Raw genomic sequence first — 20,669 nt, forward strand, 5'->3', positions numbered from 1 at the left:
AAATTTTCTCAAACGCATCGGATTCATAAGAAGTATTTGTGCGTGATGGGCGTGGCTTGCCACAGAAACGTCACACGTAGATCCGCCTGCCGTCAGTCACCGGCTGTCGCTAGGATACCGTGAATGCCTTCAGTTCCGGAGTTTACGGTGAATCTGTTTTGAGTGTGTTATGGCAAAATCGCCTGCTGAACCGGTAGGAATTCATGCTTATGTGTTCAATACTGTTCTAGTAAACCATTTTAGCGATATGAATATGAACAGACCGAATAAGCAGCCCTTTGCACGCTACTGTTTGATTATTTAATTTGTTTAGTTGTTGAGGAAGAATCACGGAGATGTGTGTTTATGGATACTATGTAACATGAGATTAGCATGCACATAGCACATCATTTAATATAGGGCAAATAAATGTAATTATATGCTAATTTAGTTTTAGCAAGATATGTACAGTATGGATGTATGAATGTATGTATTTGTTTGTTTAGCTATTTACTTGGTCTCATTAGTGTATAATACAAAACCAAATAATTATGTAAAGATATATTACGAAAATTTAGTTGAATAATTTGAGACAGACAAATCTCAGTCAAAGAGATAGGCCTAGCTCTGAAAAAAAAATCAACTTATTATAGTAACTATTTATTTTTGTTATTGTTAAAAAATTAAATAAAAAAATTGGTCAGCTAACTTTAAGAAGGACATAGTCATTAATATGTTCTAGAGAGAAAATTAAGGTTCCCTATCGAAAGGTAACTCCCATTGTGTTGTCATTTTTATTGACTGCTTATGGGGAAACTCCTGTTTACTCTGTTACTGAAGCCTGATTTGTTAACGTTTGTGTAGCTGCACAAACCAATGGCGCTCGAGCCCGCCAGAAGGGGCGGAGCCGACTGCTACAGGAATCATTTAATCAGAATCTTCTAACTCTGCAATTAAGAAGTCGAAGCAGAATTACAGCCTGCAGCTCGCCGCTGTAGAAAAAAGCCCCCGGCAGCGGAAGAAGCGAGAAGCCGTCCCCTGCGGCTATCCGGCTGGTAAGACCAATTTCGGAGCAATATCTCTGCTACGTATTTGCATATGTCGCGAGTGTGGCTCGTGCAGGGAATCCTGCACGATGCAGAAGGGCAGTGAGTGCATCACCTGTCTGGGCAGCCCCCATGCAGAGACTGTGCGCTCATTGAGACATTCTCTCACAGAGAGCATGAGTCTCGCTCTTCTCCGCTCACGAATCACCTTAAATGAGGCAGCCCCGCTCTCCCGTTTCTCCTCTCTCAGCGAGCTCGGAGAAAGGAACAGTGCAGTCACAGAGCTGAGCAACTGGGTTTGAATGATCCCACGCCAGCAAGAGCCCGCGTGCTCATTCTCCCCCGACACCTATATCCTCCGCCGGTGTGTGTTTTGCAAGTGAGATTAGCACCCCTCTTACATCGAGTGACTCAATCTCTCTAGGTGGACCAGAGTAAGAATGCTGTCACCAATATCAGATCGCTGACAGCTTCACATTTGTGTGTGCGTCGCTGAGGCTGCGCTCACTGAGACAGGCCGCTTTCACAGACAAACACGCGAGTTTGTCCCTGCATCGCTCACGGATCCCCTTCTTCAATGAAGATGGCCCGCTACTCTCGTGTGTCTCCTCTCCCAGTCACCTCGGAGAAAAAAATAAATAAAAATGGCGAACTCGCGAGTTTTGAGCAATCAGGCATGAGTGATTTATGTCGGCACAGTTCCCACGTGTTTCACTCTTACCGCAGCACTTTGATCTTCCAGTGTGTTTTATACGTGAGGGTCAGAGCCCCTCGCTTACATTGAGCGGCTCTGTCCTTCTAGGCGGATCGGAGTAAGGGCTGTCACTATCACATCGCTATCACATAATTTCACATCGCTGACAGCCTTGGATTTGAGTGCGCCACTCTCCTGCGTAACGCCCACGCTGAGGCTGCACTCACTGAAACAGATCGGAGAGTGTGCGTCTCGCTCTGCTGCGCTCGCTGCTTGCCTTCTTCGATGAAGGCAGCCCCACCCTTCCTGCTCTCACGTTCTCCCCTCCCAGCTACCTTGGAGGACGAAACAGCTGGTCAGACTGAACCAAGGAGTGGATATGTTGTCAATGAACAAATGTAGCACCAGGGGAATGGAATCTACATCCCCAGACGGTTCAGATGATTGTTCAGTTTTCGGCAAGGCAGAGGTCGACCTCTTCGCCTCCGGAGACAACTGTCACTGCCCAACTTATTTTTCAAAGCAGCGGGATGCTCTGGCCCACGATTGGCCCAACACCCGTCTGTATGCCTTCCCTCCGATTGCCCTGCTACCCCAGGTTATCAGGCGAATCAGGGAAACAAAATGCTCTCTCCTCGTTGTGGCCCCCCTCTGGAGGAACCAAGTCTGGTTCCCAGAGATGATCCAGCTGCTGTCTGCAGCACCGTGGTCAATACCACTGAGGAGAGATGATCTCTCGCAAGCGCAGGGCAAGATTTGGCATCTCCAGCCGGAACTGTGGAGCCTTCATGTCTGGCCGCTCGACGGGAGTCTAGTCAGCTCCCAGCGAGAGTCACTAATACCATTTAAGAGGCTAGAGATCCATCTATACGATGCCTCTACGCTCTCAAGTGGACTGGTGTTCAGCACATAACCAGGATCCGGTTTCATGTGACGTGTCCCACGTGCTAACCCTTCTGCAAGAGCTGCTGGATAAGGGGCGCACCCCTTCCACGCTCAAGGTCTATGTGGCAGCCATCGCGGCGAATCATTCTCTCGAGGCTGGCCAGAATATTGACAGAATTGACTTGGTCATTAAGTCCCTTAGAGGCGCTCGGCGGTTGAATCCTCCTCGCCCTAAGACTATGCCAACTTGGGACTTGTCCATAGTCCTGGGGGCCCTCAAGGGCCCTCCCTTTGAGCCGCTTCATCAGCCAGCTTAAGGGTCATGACTCTCAAGACCGCTCTGCTTTTGGCCCTAGCCAAATGGCCTCCTCCTGGGCCTGGTCCAGTGGAATCTCTATTGGGGAGATTTGTGTGGCCGCCGACTGGTCGTCGCCGTCGACCTTTATCAGATTCTACAGTTTGGACGTCCCTGCCCTGCAGACACGGGTGCTATCTGCTTAATGCTATTTTCCTCCCTTCGGGCAGGTAAGGCTTATGACAAGCAGACCCTGGATCCCTCTTGGGTCTCTTTATAGCTCGGACTCACGAGGCCCACTCTGAGCGTGCCTGAGCTGAGCTCGCAGAGCAGGCTTAGTTCTGCTTCTGCTTATAGCACGGCGCTAATGGATGCGTTCCCAATAAGCAGTCGTCAATAAAAATGACGACGCAACGAGAATTACCTTTCGATAGGGAGTGCTCCGGTTACTCACGTAACCTCGGTTCCCTGAGATAAGGGACGAGCGTTGCGTAACTGGCCGTGCTATAGCTGCACGCGAATCGATGGTTGTCGCTTCAGTCGTTGATTCTGATGAAATGGCGCGCTGGGCCGTCTCCTGTAGCAGTCGGCTCCGCCCCCTTCTGGCAGACTCGAGCGCCATTGGTTTGTGCAGCTACACAAACGTTAACAAATCAGGCGTCAGTAACAGAGTAAACAGGAGTTTCCCCATAAGCAGTCGTCAATAAAAATGACAACGCAACGCTCGTTCCCTTATCTTAGGGAACCGAGTTTACGTGAGTAACCGGAGTGTTTTACCTGTTTCTCACTAATTATTGCATAACAGACAACAATGCCTTCCTCTGGACGTTGGGACTGGAACGATGAAACAAAAACCCTGGAGTTCATACGGTAAAAACTGACGGTGGTGCTATGTCTTAATAACTGCTATTTTACTATGAGGTTTTTAACAATCTGTCACTGTTTGGTAATTTTTTTGCACAAGCAAAATCAGTACTTCAGTTTTCTTTTGTTTGCAGTTTCGAAGCCAAAGAAGAGGTAAAAGAGAAGAAAAAAACAAATACATCTAAATCCCAAGAGCAGTCCAGAAAGCCTCTGGAGAAGTGGCAAAAGTACTCTGTCTTGTTCACGGTGGTCATTATGCAGGATGTGTTATTCTGAGCAATTGATTTACTCAGTTTCATTTTTCAAAGGAATACGGTGCGTCCCGCTCAACTGGATGCCTTCAAGACCTCAATAAAACGCTCACAAACGGAATGCGTCACAATTCAGGATGTTAAATGTAGGTCCATGCACTTTGCTACATAACGAAAACAATATGAGCCATGAAAAATGGTCTTTAACTAGGATGATTTAATATACATTTAATGTGTTACAGTGGCAGCAGTCTGTTTACTACACAAGAACGACAGGTTTCCCATTCCTCCACGTTTTCTGTCCCTGCTAAAGTGAGGTTTATTTTTACTTCTATTTTTGTTTTACTGTGTATTTTGTTTTAATACTGTTTAAGGATGGCTTTTAAATTTTTATACATATACACAACTTTTTACTTCTTTTTACTCCTTTAGTTGTAATTATATTAGTGCAGCTCATTGATTCCAAGTCGTTTTGCCCCAAATATTCACAGGAGCAAAGAGCTGGATGAGCTTCTTGCCAATCTCCTGCTCTACTTTTCTTGCTACTTTGAGAAGAAAGGTCTGGAGGAAAAACCAACGTTTGTCATAGCGTGAGTTTGAATTTGGAGCTTGGTTTGAAGCCATATGAAAAAGCATGAGATTATTGAAGGGACAGGGCTTAATTACGGAAACCTATTCAGCAGCCTATCACAGCTCTTTTAATCTCATTCATCTGTGACGATTGCTTTACCAGCGGGCCATCATTACTCAGTGACTCTGAGACGCAGATGACTGCTAAGCTGGAGCTGGCACAAAGGCAGCTTGCCGTCTGTTACTTCAGGTTGCAGCTGAAGCTGCTGCCTCATCAGCACCAAATTTCTGACAGGTCTGAACAGTGTCTGATAGCATATCTGCCAAATAAATTATGTGTATTTCTGCTGTCCTAAAAAGAGAGTTCACCCAAAAATTAGCTGTTTTTTATTTACCCTCAGGCCATCCAAGATGTAGGTGACTTCTGTCTTCAGTAGAACAGAAGATTTTGAGCTGAAACTGTGGTTCTTGGTGATTCATAAAATGCAAGCCATCGGTTGCATGGTTTTTGAATAAAAAAAGCATATGGCTCCTGATGATATATTGAGGTCTTATGAAGTGAAGTGATCGGTCTGTGCAAGAAATTGAAGATTATTTACAACATTGTTACCTGTAATCCAGAGCCTCAGGGAACGGGAAATCCGATTCTTTTCTGCAAACTGGTTCTTTCGGAAAGGCTTGCACTAGTTCAATTAAAGCACCCAAAATAGATGTGAAACATGGATGTTTTACATGTCTAAAGCATATAAACTGAATAAACTAGTCTTCATCATCTCACCTTTTTACATAGACAAAAAGAAACAATACAATTTTTAATTTTGCCCCTTCATTCAAGTGCTCAGTTCACACATGCTCATCAGCAGCTCATTGGTCTTGATCTGTTTCCTCAGTTCAGTGATTGTTGGGATTTCATTCATCATAGGATCAGATACGCCACTATTTTGGCTCATTTCAGTTTTGAGTGAGTAACTGTGCTGCTTGAGCCGTGCACTGTTTCGGATGGTTCAGTGTGATTTGGTGAACTGGTTCAACTAGTTCGCCAAAAAGAACCGGTTCAAAAGAATGATTCGTTCATGAACCAGACATCACTCCGGACCGTTTGCCTGAGGCTCTGGATTACAGGTGATAAAATAATGTTCAGTTTCTTGCACACAATGATCGTTTCACTACTAGGCCTCAACATATCGCCAAGAGCCAAGGCGATTAATTTTGTGTTCCTTGATATGCTTTTTTTTTTATTCTCAAAAACAGCCGCTGACTTGCATTGTAAGAATCACCACAGTTTTAGCTAAAATCTTCTTTACTGTTTGACTCGAGAAAAAAAAAGTCACCTACAGCTTTGAACTGAGGGTGAGTAAACTAACAGCAAATTTTTATTTTTGGGTGAACTATCCATTTAATGACCAATGTGATGGATGAGAGCACGCCTGATTTATGTCAACAGAATCAGGATGTCCTTAAACGCGTCCATTGACCGTGACATGCAACTAAATGAGGTTTGTGCACTGATACTATATGTGATTCATGAAGACGCAAAAGTTAAATAGAGATCTTTGAATATCATATATTTCAATATTAACCTCAGTTCTAAGAGTTCATATATCTTTCCCATGATGGCTTTAGTGTGTGTTTCCTCTTCCTCAGTGTCTCCTCAGCTTTTACAGCTATGCTGCATGGGTGACCTTTGAGAGGCGGGGCCTAAAGGGCATTCGGATGGAGATCGGACGCTTACTCGGCTCAAACATGTTTAACCCTGCCCTGAATGAATCAAAAAAAGGATCGAAAGACCAGGAGAGTTCACAGAACAGTCAGTCTATGGTTCTGAACTCCCGACAAACATCACTGAATAACTGGTGAGAAAGTCCGGCAATAACACAGGAAAACTGGGGGAAATAATAATGTAGTCTAATAATGTTTATGTAATTAACAGAAATTATTATGACTAATGCAAATGATTTCATATTATTTTCATTAATTTTAAAAATTAAAAATGAATTTTATTTTACTATTAAATAATATTATATTTATAATTGGGTTGTTTTAATTAAAGTATTTAATTTTTTACCAACCAATATGATATTTAAAATGTTAGTTTTAAAATATAATGAATATAATTACAGTTACTTTAATTAATCAGATTTTTAGTTTTTTTTTTGTTGCAAATATTACATTTTAAATTGAATTGTTTGCTTAAATATTGTATTATTTGTAGAAAATAGTGGTTGGTTTATTTTAATTTTAAATATTTTATTATGACAATTTACTTGAAAAATGCACCCTATGTTATGTATGCACACAAGAGATTTTAGAGGCTCTGTCTTGTCTTTGTGAAGTGTTGCGAGTAATTTGATTGAACTTATTCGACTTTTGTGTGCAAGAAACTTTAAGTCTTCTGACCTTTAACCCAGGAAGTCAAACCGTCTCCCTCCCTTGAACAAAATCATAACCCAGCGTTCCCCGCTGATGGTCTCTCTGCTGCCTACTCCACAAGAAAAGGCCCCTCACCTGTTTGAGCGCTTCAGCGGTCCTAAAGTGCCCTCGACTGAAGACTGTGATTCAGAGGCAGTGATGGACGGACTCAAAGAGCAGCTTAAAGAGCAGCTGAAGTCTCTGAGGTAATACTTGATCATGCTATGGCTGAATTATAAGTGCTGCATAGTATGTGACGGTTTTGCTTTTGTTTCTAATTGTCTCTGGTGCCTGATTGTATCTACTTTGCTTTGCCTTTAGCTTTGGAATCCTTGGAAAGCCTTTGAGCCAGTTCAGCTCCGAGATACTGAAGCCTCAGGGAGGCCCGAGCGAAGAGGAGACTGAGAATGAGGAAGACGAGGGGAGTAACAGCGATGTGGTGAAGGCTGACCCACGCGTACAAATCAGGAGTAACAAAACCTCTGTCACTGGCCAAAGATCGCTCACCACAGCTACAGACAAACGCATTCGCTCTAGCCGAGCTGACTTAGTCTCCAGAGCTACCACTGAAGCGGTGTCCTCTGACACAGAATAAATCTGAAAAACACCCGAAACTGGCTTGTGTTGTTTGTGTGTTTTATATCATGCAGTTTTCTTTTGTGTTGCCCTGGTTATTGGGTGAGCGTGATTTCACCAAGTACATGTTCCTGGATCGACATCCTTGTTGATCCTGAAACAACATTCCAATCAACCAATCAGAATTGAGAGATCATTTTCAGGAAATCTCTGTTTTAGGCATACGATCAGGGTTAGGTGCTTCTACACCCTTGTTATCATTTCCCTCTGATTTTAGGAATAAATTATGGGTAGGTTATGGCGTAGGGATTGTGTTAAGTCTATATTTTTAGACAGTAATGTTAATATACTGATATACATGATATACTGTACAAACCAGAACACAATTATAATTGCATCATTTTAATTCAACTGGCCATTTTTTCCAGAACAAAACAGAAAAAAGCCAGTTATTTGCTCCATTGTCCAAACCTGAAAAAATGGTGCTATCAGCAGGTGGAAAATAGGGATGAATTTTGAAGCCTTAACCAAATGAAAGCCTTTAACAAAAAATGCATGGTTTTATGCTTAAATGGCATTGGTGTTAAATATCGCAGTAATGCAGTTTCAATGGGTGTTAGTGTGGGCATTTTTGTTCTTAAGATCCCGAGTGTAACTTTTTTAATTTGCTTACCTTGTTTAAAGTAGATTTATGAAAGGGAATAAGGGTGTATTAGACAAATGGTTTATTAATCGTATAGCTAAGTATTAGGAACTTTTTTTACTTTTTTTGTAGATCGGTGCTGGGAAAAAGTCTTTCTTTATTCTTCATCAAAAATAATGCAAACTGAAGATAATGTAGGTATGAAGTGTTACTACTGCATATAAAATTCTGCTTTTAAAAAAGGTGTGATTGTGAACTATTTCAGGCAATTTCACAGATTATATATATTATCTGGTATTATATATCTCAGTTGCTGTCCTTGGATGTTATCTTGAAAAAGCTGTCCATTATGATGTGTAATAAAAAATAAAAATAAAAAAAGCCTCAAACTGTTGTAGCCATTACAACATGCATACATTATCCATAGCTCAAACCAACAAAAGTAAAAGCCTTTTTTGATGTAAATGCATTTAAGCCACAACACTTAAAATGTTTAATTCTTGGTATTGTGACCCTGGACCACAAAACCAGTCATAAGGTTCAATTTTTCGAAATCTGACAGCTGAATAAATAAGCTTTCCATTAATGTATGGTTATTTTCTGCAATTCTCCAGCTGTGGTCCTTGGAGAGTCTTTAGCCACTCAAACTCTCCTCCTCATCGTGCATTAGGATGATATAGACATATGTCCTCTTCCAGGCAGTTTCATAACATCTTCTGTTGATTGGAAATTCTTAATTATTGCCCTGATGGTAGAAATGGGAATTTTCACAGCTCTAGCTCTTTTCTTAAAGCCACTTCACTAATTTGTGAAGCTCAATTATCTTTTGCATCAGAAATATATTCTTTGGTTTTTCTCAGTGTGATGGATGATTAAGGGAATTTGGGCTTTGTTTTCCCTCCTATTTATATTTCTGTGAAACAGGAAGCCATGGCTGGATAATTTCATGTTTATAATCACCCTGGAGTGCTCAGAATTGTGAATATGAATGGAATATACTTCAGAGATATTTTATTCATAAGAATTTCTAGGGGTGCCAATAATTGTGTCCAACGTGTATTCGAGAAAAACATTTATTTCATAATGATATTTCCCCCCATTTAAATTCTTATTATCCAATGAAAGGTTATTTTTTTTATTTTTTTTTTTTGTAAATAAAAGATCAAAAGGATTAACAATGCAGATTACTTTACACAGCCTTCTTTGATCATATTTACCAAGGGTGCCGATATTTTTGGCCATGACTGTATATATACTGTGTATATATATATTAGTGCTGTCAATCGATTAAAAAAAAAATTAACTAATTAATCGCATATTTTTCTGAAATTAATCGCGATTAATCCCACCTAATATTAAAGTTTTTAAATATACTTTTATATTGTAATAATTTCACATCCAATCTTCAAATTAATGTACAAACAACATATTTTTAATATTTGTTTAATGGCATCTTTTTTATGACTGAAGGCCAGTGTCACTGATACCAAGTTATATCATGTTTTCCCTATAAAAAAATGTCCCCTAATATTTAACCATTGACTATAGTCATTAAACATTACATTATAATTAAGAGCTATCAATTTTACCATTTATTAGACTTTAAAAATAACTTCTAATTTAAGTGAACTTAAAACAATCTTCACATAAATCCATTATAATAAATGTTATGTTTAGCTAGGCTACCTGTGCCCCTCAGCAGAAATATACAGAAATTGAATAAAGTTATCAAACACTAAATTCTAAACTAAATACAGATAAATACTTACAGCTATATAAAAGTTATTGATTTCCTCTTTTTTTATTATTCTTGATGAACAGACATTTGCATCCTATTTTCTCTCAACTCTACCTTTTCTGACCCATTTCAGTCTCTACTAATGAGCTTATGAGTTGAATCGGGTGTGTTAGATGAGGGAGACAGTGCTGGGATGCTCTAGGACAGTTTTGAAAATCATTTCAGTAGCTCATATAGGCTATAACATATTACATTTAAGATAACCCTCAAATCAACAAGTGTGACAAGTATAAGCTTTCACAATTTCTAACGAAAATGAATTATTTTCCAAGCCTAACTAAATAAATGTAGACAGAGTTATTTTTAATTCCATGTAGATCACAAACAACTGAAATTGGCTGATAAATGTAAACGTTATCGTGTTTTTATCCAGAAAAAAACAGCTCCTCCATTTGTTTTTAAGGCAGTCTTGCCCTGACCAACATGGCAGACGAGTCGCTAGTGGAGGTGACGTATTTACGCTCTTGAGTGGAGCTCCACTCTCCTAGTATGTCTGCAGCCAGACCCTATTGAGGAAAGTGGAGGTTTGGCACACAGATCTCAATCTGACTACTACCATCAAAATATTTAATTTGTTGAGTTTGAGTTCTAGAAAGACGCTCCAAATTTATTATGGCATAAGTTTAGACAGATGTGTTAAATTTCCTAACTTAACGTCATAACTCATAAATTTCATAACTCATAACCTCTATTTGGTTCTATAGGGTGTCAGACTTCGGTACAGGGAAACATAAAGAAAATTAAATATAGCTCTGAACAGCAAATGTTGGGGATTGAGCGCTATAGGGTATGTTTTGCAACACATAATGTATGCACCAATATGAGACAATGCATACTACATTTCAGGGCAGTAGTCTTAAGAATATTAGGCATACCACATAATTTCATACAGCATGTTTTTTTATTTATTTATAAGAATTGTTTTCAACAACAGGAAACAAATTTTATCTAGTGGAAATGTTTGGTACTGCACCCAAACAAAATCTTACTGAAAGCTAATTTTTTGTGATATCAACCTCAAATTTGGAACACAGCTAACCTAGATTATGGCTTTGATTGTCACGTGATTTTAGACTAAAACATGTTTTGGAAAATATATTTAACTGTATTTTAGTGCATTCTTAAGTGCATAATAAGAAAATTAAACTTAAATTAAATCTTCTTTTATTTGAGCAATAATCTGTGAAGTGGCTTCTTTAAAAAGAGCCCAAACTTAAGTCTGTGCTGAAAAGCATGCAAGATTTACAACAGTTTAATTTTTAGGTCTATGCTCAAAAAGTGATTAAAATGTAATAAATGCATTATAACTATTCCAAAAATATCTTCTAAAAAATACAAAATTAAATAAAAGACATTATTGAATGTAGTACATTAATTTAATTGGAATTAAAAAGATTGGTCATTTTTGACTACCTCTCAGCAGTTAATAATACTCAATGCTTATTTAATTGCAATTAATAGATTTACACAACAAAACATTTGCCTGTTGTAAAAGGTGTTTTTATCCATGTTTGAGCTGACTTTTCATTGCATTTACACCATTCTGACCAACATGCGGCGTTTCGGATGCTTTGAAAAAGTGAATCGTTTTGCGAAGCAATTGGTTCAACTGATTCAAAGTTTTAAAAGTCACACGCTGACTTCAATAATAACACACACTCTTCAAAACCTGCCACCAAGAGAGAATTTTTAAGATCATTGGCAACAAATACGCAATGACAACTACGACACTTCGTAAAGCACTTTTATTTATAAGCCCGGTTGCATTAGAGCCAAACTGCAAAAAGTACATTTTACTCAGAAAACAATATCGTACCCACCCACTTTTTGACAATAAAAACCGCATGCCTCAACAAAACACAGTATATACGTCAAAAACTATCAAAAGATGCTGTTAGGCCTTTCATAAACTGTGCTGAAACGATAAAGAAGACAAAAACATACCACAAAGCAACTCTCTTTCAGTAGCCGTTTACAATGAACCACGTTACTAGAAGACATAGAAAAGGCTTCCATGCATTTTATTTCTTTCATTTCTAAATGTCTTTCTAAGGAGTTATTAAATAATGAGGAAAAAGAAGAGGAAAACTTTGGTTCTGTAATGACAATTGATTATTAATTCAATAATAAGAACGGATCTTTGTCAAATGTGCCACAAGTAGCCTGAAAGTGTTTAAATATAACCACAAAAAAGTAGTAAAGTTTACAGTTGGTTGTCTTTTGATGGCAGTGATCACACAATCTAACCGGATGAATAGCGGTTTTTATACAGCCATGGCAAAATGTTTGATAAAATGAATCAAACAACAAAAAATCGTGCATACAATCATCACGTTAACATTCTTGCTTTACAAAATAAATACTAAGAATCAAGAAGCACTATTTGACAAATCTAACTAAGCTCATACAGTTTTACTAATAAAAATGTAACTGGTTTAGTAAATCTGAACACGCATTATTAATCTGTGCATATAAGATGCAAAAAACATTTTAATATACCTTACAAATGTTTAGATAAGACAGAGATCGATCTGAATAACAGTTACTCTGCAGATAACAGATATCCACCAGCAATATATCTGAATACAATATCAACAAGTTAAAATGCTTGAGCATCACTGTATAGAGTTAGCAATGTCCACTTTCTCGTTTGAATAACTTTGATTGTTCACGTTAATATGAATGTACATTGGTTGACCGTCACCCATACGACTGATCAAGCAAATAGAGCATCTTAAAAAGACATCAGTAGATAAACATGTCAACACTGATTATTGAAAGCTCTCTCTCCAGCAACAAGCTTCCATTGAATTTGAACAGAAGTTAAGCCCAGACATTAAACACACCCTCAAGAGCTTTTTCAAGAGACTTCCTTTTGCAATAAAAAGAAAAAATCCCTGAATCCTAAATACAAAAGGAAGAACAAATACACCAGCTCTACTGGAAGAACTTTATCAAAGTGCTCTGAGCACACCACACCAGACCCGGATCTCAAAACCCTGTACGGCAGACAGAAAGAAGCTCTCGCATGCATTTACTGGTCCACTGCCACCATCAGCACCGGCTTTAACTTTAAGCAACAGTTCGTTGAGTGGGTTGCTCAGCCCCCTTGATCCATCTGTTCTTGCAGTGCGGATCATGTGGGTTCATTAGATCGTGTGTGTGTTTTTTGTGCCATAGATGCAGCTTTGATTTCAAGGGTTAAACGTATACTGAAATTCCCTACTGTTCAATGTGCTTCACTAAACTCGGTAGAAAATGTTCAATGGCGATTGTCTGGATATCGGGCAGTGGAGGACAAGCTATGCTGATATCTGTCCAGGGACATTCACAGGAAAAGTCATTACTAGCTATATTCTTACCTAGCAGTTCTACTTTATTTCAAATATATAAACATCCATTTCAGTCAGATTACATTCGGGTTTATTACAGGTGTATAAGAGAGATTGAAAGACTAGTTAATGTCTAACCGTTGGAGAAAAAATTAAATAAAAAATCTAGGTATCCGTGTCGTTTTTAATCAAACACAGGAAACAGGATCTCTTTTGGAATGTAGTCATTGTCCCAAATATCTCATTTTTGTCAGTTATCTGCAAATGTAGCACTTATGGTCAAAAACATGGTGGTTAATTTTGTAAATATAACCAAGATGCTAAAAAAAACAAAACATTGATACCACGCAGCAGGGTTGCAACAGCGGCTTCATCGTAGTTTATCCATAAAGAAGTGTTCTGAGCAATGAAAATAAAAGCTAATGTGAAGGTGATGACACCGTAAAGCAGAAGGCCAATGAAGTTCAAGGAATGAGATGAGAAGCTGGGAGCTTGTACATCCTCAAGCCAGTGATCCTGCAACTCTGGTATTTTCAACTAAGATGGGAAAAGAAAGTAAGGTCAGTATGCAAAATGTTACAGAGCAAGTCTAAAGATGAATATTTTTATAAATATAATTCACAAGCATGCTAGAAAATTCCAGTCCTGGAGGGTTTAGCTCCATGCTTGATCAAACACAGCTGTCTGTTATTTTCACAAAATCCTGAAAAATCTGATTTTTACAGTGTGTTTGATTTGGAATGAAAATCTGCAGGACGTCCAGGACTGGAATTGTCCAGTGTGTTCACAAATATTATTCAGTACAAATTTAAATGTGTAATTTCTTCGCCACCAGCGACACAAAACAAGATATTTGATATATGATGACTGTTATCAAACACGTTTCCCCAAGTTATCTTTTGCTTTAGACGAACCTATGACTGGAACAAACTTTTAGTAGTAGTAGTAGCCCTTTATTGTCACTAGTCACAAGTACCAGCGAAATTCATCAACCTGTCCATACATACACAACATACAAAAACACCCAAGCAACAAAAGCACATAATCAATACAACATAGACACACGGCTTTGCAACAGGGGAGATAATCCAGCTCCGACAAGCAGCCATCCGGTCTTGCAGCCATTCTCGGCGCTGGTCACGGACCCGCTTGTCAAGCTGGCGGTACAAAGCGGCGAAGGCGAGGGATCGGGGGTGTGGAGGTGAATGCCTATCTGTATATGTGTGCGAATGTGTGTGTGTATGTATGTAGAGTTCGTGAATTTGTAGGCCTGGAGATCCGCCCCGCTGGCATTCAAATCAAGTTTGTCTCAGTCTGCAGAATGTGATAGCGACACAGCAAGTTGCCATGGCGACAGCCTTGATCAGGACCCAGACAGAGTCAACAATCAGCAGGTGTCTGTGGAAGGGGGGAGGAACGCAAGAGCGTCTCACTGCAGTGCTCTTCCCTAGGTTGTTTTTCCAACAGCGACCTTGACCGAGGCAGTGCTGGTTGAGGGGAGCCGAAAAGAAGATAAGACTGCGATTGTTTGGTCTTGGGGCGAGTAGCCGCATTCCAATTTTCACGGCTACTCTCTTTGTCCATTCTGGTCTCCAAATCCATTAATTTTCCTTTGCAAACGCCGTAAGCTTATCCGTGATGGTATCCATATTGCGGTTAATAGTCTCAGTGCTGACCGCTCTGCCCACTGCTTCAATCATTTGACAGCTGTTCCTGTTTCCTGAATTTTTCGATAACCCAGGGCAAAGCCTGATCCAATCAGCAGAAGACCTGTTATCGGTTCCGAATAGGTAGATATCTTCAATGTCCTCCATGGAAAGAGCTGCCAGACACACGACCCGCCACCTTTCCCATGCGTCCATCGTGTAGCCAGCTGCGACTTCTCGTCGAGAAGATGGTGTCAATTGCGTTGGGAGACCAGTTGATCAAATCCATGATTTTTCAGTTTGGAGAGCAGTGCAGAGAGAGTCTCTCAAGTAGAGACAATAAACGAGACGACACGGGAGAGCAAAGCAGGGAAGGTAAGGGGAGGAGAGGGAGAGAAAAATGCGTCCGCCTTCGTTGAGAGCCAATTAAGAAAAACTCCCACCAAAATTAAAAGATATTAAAAGGCATCATGGTTTCTCAAAACAGGTTTCCCTAAAAACATTTATAGGGATTTTAGTGTTAAAATGTTGTATTTTGTGTGTACAGTTTTTTTTTCCTTCTTTAAATATCAACCTGTTCTGGGACTATTTGGCATGAATTAGCCAACACGGCTAAATCTGGCACACTTTACATTAATTATGCATTGTTAATGTGAATTGTCCCTGATTAAATACATACATACAAATAAACCTCATGTTGCTCAGCCAAACAGAAAAGCAGGCTTTTATTTGTGTCACAGTCAGTGTACACAGTAATTTTAAGCAGTTTTACTATGATAAAGTACAGATATTTTAAAAAAGTAAAACTTTTTCTCTGAGACAATTCTTAAAACCTGTATGTTATCATCAGAATATCTAGCGCAGAATATCTGTTTGATGACGTGAACTATAAGTTGCTAATGGAAAAGTTTTGTATTGTATATTGTAAATGACAATCATTGTTAAACATGACTGAAAGTTGTCTGTGAACTAAATCAGCTAGGATTGGTCAAGCTATTTAAATGCAAACACTGTATTAAATGCTTGTAAATAATGCAAATGAGCGCCTAATGAATTTTCATGCTAGCTACAACAGTAAAATTTATTAACTGTAAACCTCTGAGCTGAAAGGTTTTTGCATATATATAAAAATCCAGGTAAATCAAAGTACAACATACTTCCAGCATGCTTTTTTTTTCTATGAAAGAAGCTTAAATGACAGTATCACTCTCATTGGTTTGATAGATACTGTATGGCTCACTGGAGCAATCCTGTCACGGGTTCATTGTGTCTGTGTATTGATGATCATGTAAATGCATTCAGTCCGCGCTGTCCAGTGCATCATGCAGCTTTGCCACACAGATAACTGGACAGCTAAATAAAATGTGATCTTTGCTTGACCAATCAGCAGAAAGGGGCGTTTCATTCAAGCTATTTATCCATTTCTACCCCTGGGTGTAAAAACGAAAAATCAAGGCAAAATCATGTTTTTTTGTTTAGATTTTTTTTTTTTTAAACTAAAAAGGTGCCATTTTCTCATGTTTCTGTTTTCAATGCTTTATAAAAAAACGAAAGAATGCAACGTACACGGACTGATGTAGTCATTGAATGGATTTTGTACTACTTGAAAAATGATCCACAGTTTAGCCAATGCTGTGTGAAGAGTTTAGAAAAAAAGCGACAAAATATTGAAAGAAAATGGTAGAAATATTGTTACATTTATTGATTGTTTAATCTGCCTCTGCAATCATCAAATTTGCGTATAATAATAAACAATAATAATTCATTTTTAGATTCATTACCTGACTCTTATTTAGTGATGGCAGATGGAGAGCCTGAGCGATGGAAGTGGACTATCTGCCACTTGCCGTCTTTACGATGCCAGATCCGTGTCTCCTCTGACTGGGCAGTGCATGGCATTCCGTTTGTGTCGAGAGACTGCGTGATACGAATGTAGGCGATGCAGGCGGCCTCCTCGCCGATCAGGTGGATATGAGGGTTCAGGATGGTAGTGTGAACCGGCTTGCTGTTCTTCGACCACACTGTTAAAAAATACAACAAAATAAAAAAAAAAACTTTTCACAAAAATATCTCTAGGTTGGATCCATTTAGTTGGACATTCATCTAATGTTTGTTAAATGTTACCATTTACTAGTTTTGAGAAGATTACAAAATAATTCCCATGTTTGTAAAATGAAAAAAAGGAACATTCTGTTAATTTCCTCTGACATTCAGATTTTGTTTAAAGCATTAAAACATTAGCAAAACATTTTTTGGCCTAGGTTGTTTAATCTACACTTTAAGAAAAAAATCTGTTGAAAAATATGAAAAATACATATGCAGGATAATGTCCTGGCAGAAAATTACCAATACTGTACACTAAAAATATGTCTCTCAATATGTCACTTACAGGTTCTTTTTAATTCCTTGTTGTTTACTAACATTTTATCAGTGAAAATTGTGTCTACACCAATATTCAGTGTATGCTAAAACACAAAGCAATATATAATTTAATAAAATTAGTGAAAAATAAAACACCTGTGAGAAATCAACAAGAAAAATGTCTTTATATAAACTACACTGAGCTGTTTTGTTTTTTTTTACGTTTCTTGGAGAGCATAACTTAATTTATGTAAGTTATAATAAATGCCTATATTCTTAAGAAAACAACAACAGTGGCATTTCACAAATATTTCAGCTATTGAATCTGTTTGGACATGGCAAGCCATTTTAATCCTAGAAAAACAAAATCCTAGAAAAATATCTCATCAAGGCCTCTATAACTCAACAAATGGTGAGACAGTATATGAAGCAAACAAAAGATGAACAGGCAGCAGAAAGGAGCTCCCCTGTGCTGCATATTTTCATATTTTTCTGTATTGTTTTGAACAAATGAATGCCAAATCATTTTCTGGATGTCACAATTAAACACCACATCATATCCTGCTTTGACAACTTAGAAACGTCACATATTTTGGATCAGACAATAGCCACTATTTGCATATTCTCTGTATAAAAGCCATGCCTGCTCTTATATAAATCAGTGTTTGACACCAATATGAAATATAATGCTAATCACTGAAAATCTTTCTCATAATTCTGATGTTTTTTCTCACAATTAAGAGATATAAACTCATAAATCTGAGAAATAAAGTCAAAATTGCGAGATATAAACTCACAATTGCGAGTTATAAAGTCAGAAATGCAAGATGCAAACACAGAACTGTGAGTTTCCACACGCAATTGCAAGAAAAAAAATGACCTTGTTTTACTTTTTAATTCAGTGAAAAAAAAATCTTGAGGTCAAATAGCATTAGGCAGAAGCTAATTGGAATTTTGCTTTTAATTCTTAGAAATGAGAATACAGGTACTCATTGCATCTTACAGTTTTCAAAGTAGAAGCGATGGAAATCCAGCCCCTCCACCAGGTTTCCCAGGGCCTCAGGCTCAAACGCCGTAACACTGGGATCACACATCTTCCTGCACACAAACATAATATAATACACCATATTAATATATTGATAATATAGCACATTGAAGGTAGTCTTGACATTAACTTATTGGTCTCTGAATATCTTCACATGTTGTTTTCCAGAGATAAATTCTTTATGGCATGCCGGGATGGTTATATATACCTACTATAGCTGGTTGAGGAGCTCTTTAAAACATAATTTTATAATCAGCCTAGGAAGCCAGGCACACCAGCATTCAGAATGAGAGGAGAAGCACAAATGAACAAGTTTCCCGTGAGGAATGATGACTTGTTCCTGATCAGGTTGTGGCTAGAGGGGTTACAGCCAGAAACTAACAATAAATCAAAGTTTCTACCTATTAGATTGTTTTATTAATGTCTACACCTACCCCAACCCTGAACCTACCCCTTACAATAATGCAAAAACAGTAATTATTTTTGTACAGTGTGACAAAAGTAACGCTATATGGATGTGCGCATGCCTAGTAGCCACAGCTGTTCTAGCCTTAACCCTGATATGGAGGCTATTTGCAAGTTTTATGACCGCGCCATCTCCTTTTCAAGAGACTATTAGTCCTAAAATCACAATGGCTCTATAGATTCTGCTGAATCAGATCATATCAATGCTTCTCAGCCTTTTTGTCTCTTCACCATTATGAATATTAACAAACTACAACATCTTTTTAAATCTTTGATGTGCTGAAATGAAACTTGCTGTGCATCCTCGGCACTGCTCTTCGAAGACCTGCGAATTTGGGAAATCTACGATTGCAATTGTTTTTTTTGCCACTACTCCTACGGATTTTTACCAGATGTGATCTTCAGGTCATGCCTGACAAATCCTACCTAGTTAGCTTTTTTTGTAGTCAAATGTATATGGATGTACTAATGGTCCAGTTTTGAAGATCTCAGTTACCATGCGACTATTTAACCATTGGTAAAAGAAGTAAAATGTTTATATGCAGACAAGAGGAAAAAAGAAAATAACAATGGCGGACAAATGGAGTGATACCGCCGGTATCATACCGTAACCATCCAGTGAACTTTACATAATGCATTTGGACAGGGCTTCTGCCTCAGAGAGGCTTTAGTTTTGCAATCCGCCCCAAATTAGTTTAAGATAAATAAGCAATGCTCATTCACACCAAGAACAATAACTATATTTGCATCCATGCCAACACACAATAACATTCTGTTTATTATAAGCATGCACTGCAGTTATATTGTCTGCTGCTTTAAATTATTTAGATTGGCTGTCAATGATTTCATCACTCATCAGCAGGTAAAAAATCATTCTGAAAATTTTCATTCCACTCTGTCATTATCTATATAGTTGTGGTGTGGACGCTATTCTCGTATAATGAGAACGATTAGTAAAACTTAATTGATGTGAACAGGACTTTACAGATGAAGAAAAAAGTGTTACAGCTGTTGCCGGTCTCCACTACAGTACATTCATATTTATAGATTAGCAAATGTGGATGGTGAAAGACGGGATGAAAAACAAACGGTCCCAAACTCACGTGTAACTCTCAAAATCTCCATTGCTGATGGCTTCAATGAGTTGTTCAGTTACTTTGATGATTTCTTGCTTCCTCACTGCAAAGATAAATATTTAGAAGTTGTTTCAGGGGATCAGAATGTGGTAAATTTGCCTATATATGTGTCACTTTTAATTTTTATTTTCCTTGAGGCTGACTTATTATGTTAGTGAGTTTGATATAAGAACCTGTGAAATAAATAATTTTGCGTAACCAATCATGGTAAATAAATGTACCATCAGAATGAACAATTCTGTGCTTAATTCAATAGACAGTTTTTCCCCCAATTAGTTTTTTTCATTCTCAAAAACCGGTAGTTGTTGACATGCATTTTATGAATCACCAAGGGCCACAGTTTCAGCTAAAAACTGTTCTACTGAAGAAAAAAAGTCACCTACATCCTGGATGTCCTGAGGGTGAGTAAATTAACAGCAAATTAAAATTTTTGTGTGAACTCTCTCTTTAATTCAAACGAACATGTCGCTGACAGGAAGCTCCTGCTATGGCGTGTCAGAAACTCTAGGAAATGTGCAGTGCTCTGAATCCCTAGAACCAGAAAAAGACCAACAGACAGACAATCTCACCTCTAGTATCCTCATCCTCAATTGTGGTGTTGGTACTCTCTGACGATTCCTATAAATGACACATTGAGATTCAGGATTTTTATTGTTAGTTTCAAGGCCAAGATC

At 38.5% G+C, this 20,669-nt stretch overlaps 2 protein-coding genes across 3 annotated transcripts in view; one reads left to right on the forward strand and one right to left on the reverse strand.

Annotated features, from left to right (window-relative positions):
- Positions 1 to 101: 101 nt before the first annotated feature.
- On the forward strand, positions 102 to 7,604 carry ppp1r36 (protein phosphatase 1 regulatory subunit 36). The gene is made up of 11 exons (XM_079394549.1): positions 102 to 193; positions 3,705 to 3,769; positions 3,898 to 3,990; positions 4,072 to 4,160; positions 4,257 to 4,326; positions 4,506 to 4,604; positions 4,748 to 4,879; positions 6,029 to 6,080; positions 6,229 to 6,437; positions 6,993 to 7,199; positions 7,315 to 7,604. The coding sequence occupies exons 1-11, from the start codon at positions 170 to 172 to the stop codon at positions 7,586 to 7,588; spliced, it is 1,314 nt and encodes a 437-aa protein (XP_079250675.1). The 5' UTR covers positions 102 to 169; the 3' UTR covers positions 7,589 to 7,604.
- A 4,134-nt stretch (positions 7,605 to 11,738) lies between these two features.
- The window catches only part of LOC306855737 (calcium/calmodulin-dependent protein kinase type II subunit alpha-like), a gene marked incomplete at its 5' end in the record, with an annotated part of 42,857 nt that continues 33,926 nt past the window's right edge, over positions 11,739 to 20,669 (reverse strand). For both annotated transcript variants that reach the window (XM_079394569.1, XM_079394568.1), the window contains 5 exons: positions 11,739 to 13,879; positions 16,770 to 17,009; positions 18,353 to 18,447; positions 19,963 to 20,038; positions 20,565 to 20,613. In XM_079394569.1, the coding sequence (XP_079250695.1) occupies positions 16,777 to 17,009; positions 18,353 to 18,447; positions 19,963 to 20,038; positions 20,565 to 20,613 (453 nt within the window). In that variant the 3' untranslated portion in view covers positions 11,739 to 13,879; positions 16,770 to 16,776. The remainder of the gene's footprint in view (positions 13,880 to 16,769; positions 17,010 to 18,352; positions 18,448 to 19,962; positions 20,039 to 20,564; positions 20,614 to 20,669) is intronic.

The sequence above is a fragment of the Barbus barbus genome, assembly GCF_936440315.1.
Source record: "Barbus barbus genome assembly, chromosome: 36".
Taxonomy (NCBI): Eukaryota; Metazoa; Chordata; class Actinopteri; order Cypriniformes; family Cyprinidae; genus Barbus; species Barbus barbus.

Excerpts from the sequence above, each read along its gene's own strand:
- ppp1r36 (XM_079394549.1), top strand. The coding sequence starts at position 170 with ATGGCAAAATCGCCTGCTGAACCG. Across the intron at positions 3,770-3,897 it reads AAAACCCTGGAGTTCATACG|TTTCGAAGCCAAAGAAGAGG; the intron begins GTAAAAACTGAC and ends TTTTGTTTGCAG. Across the intron at positions 6,081-6,228 it reads GTGACATGCAACTAAATGAG|TGTCTCCTCAGCTTTTACAG; the intron begins GTTTGTGCACTG and ends CCTCTTCCTCAG.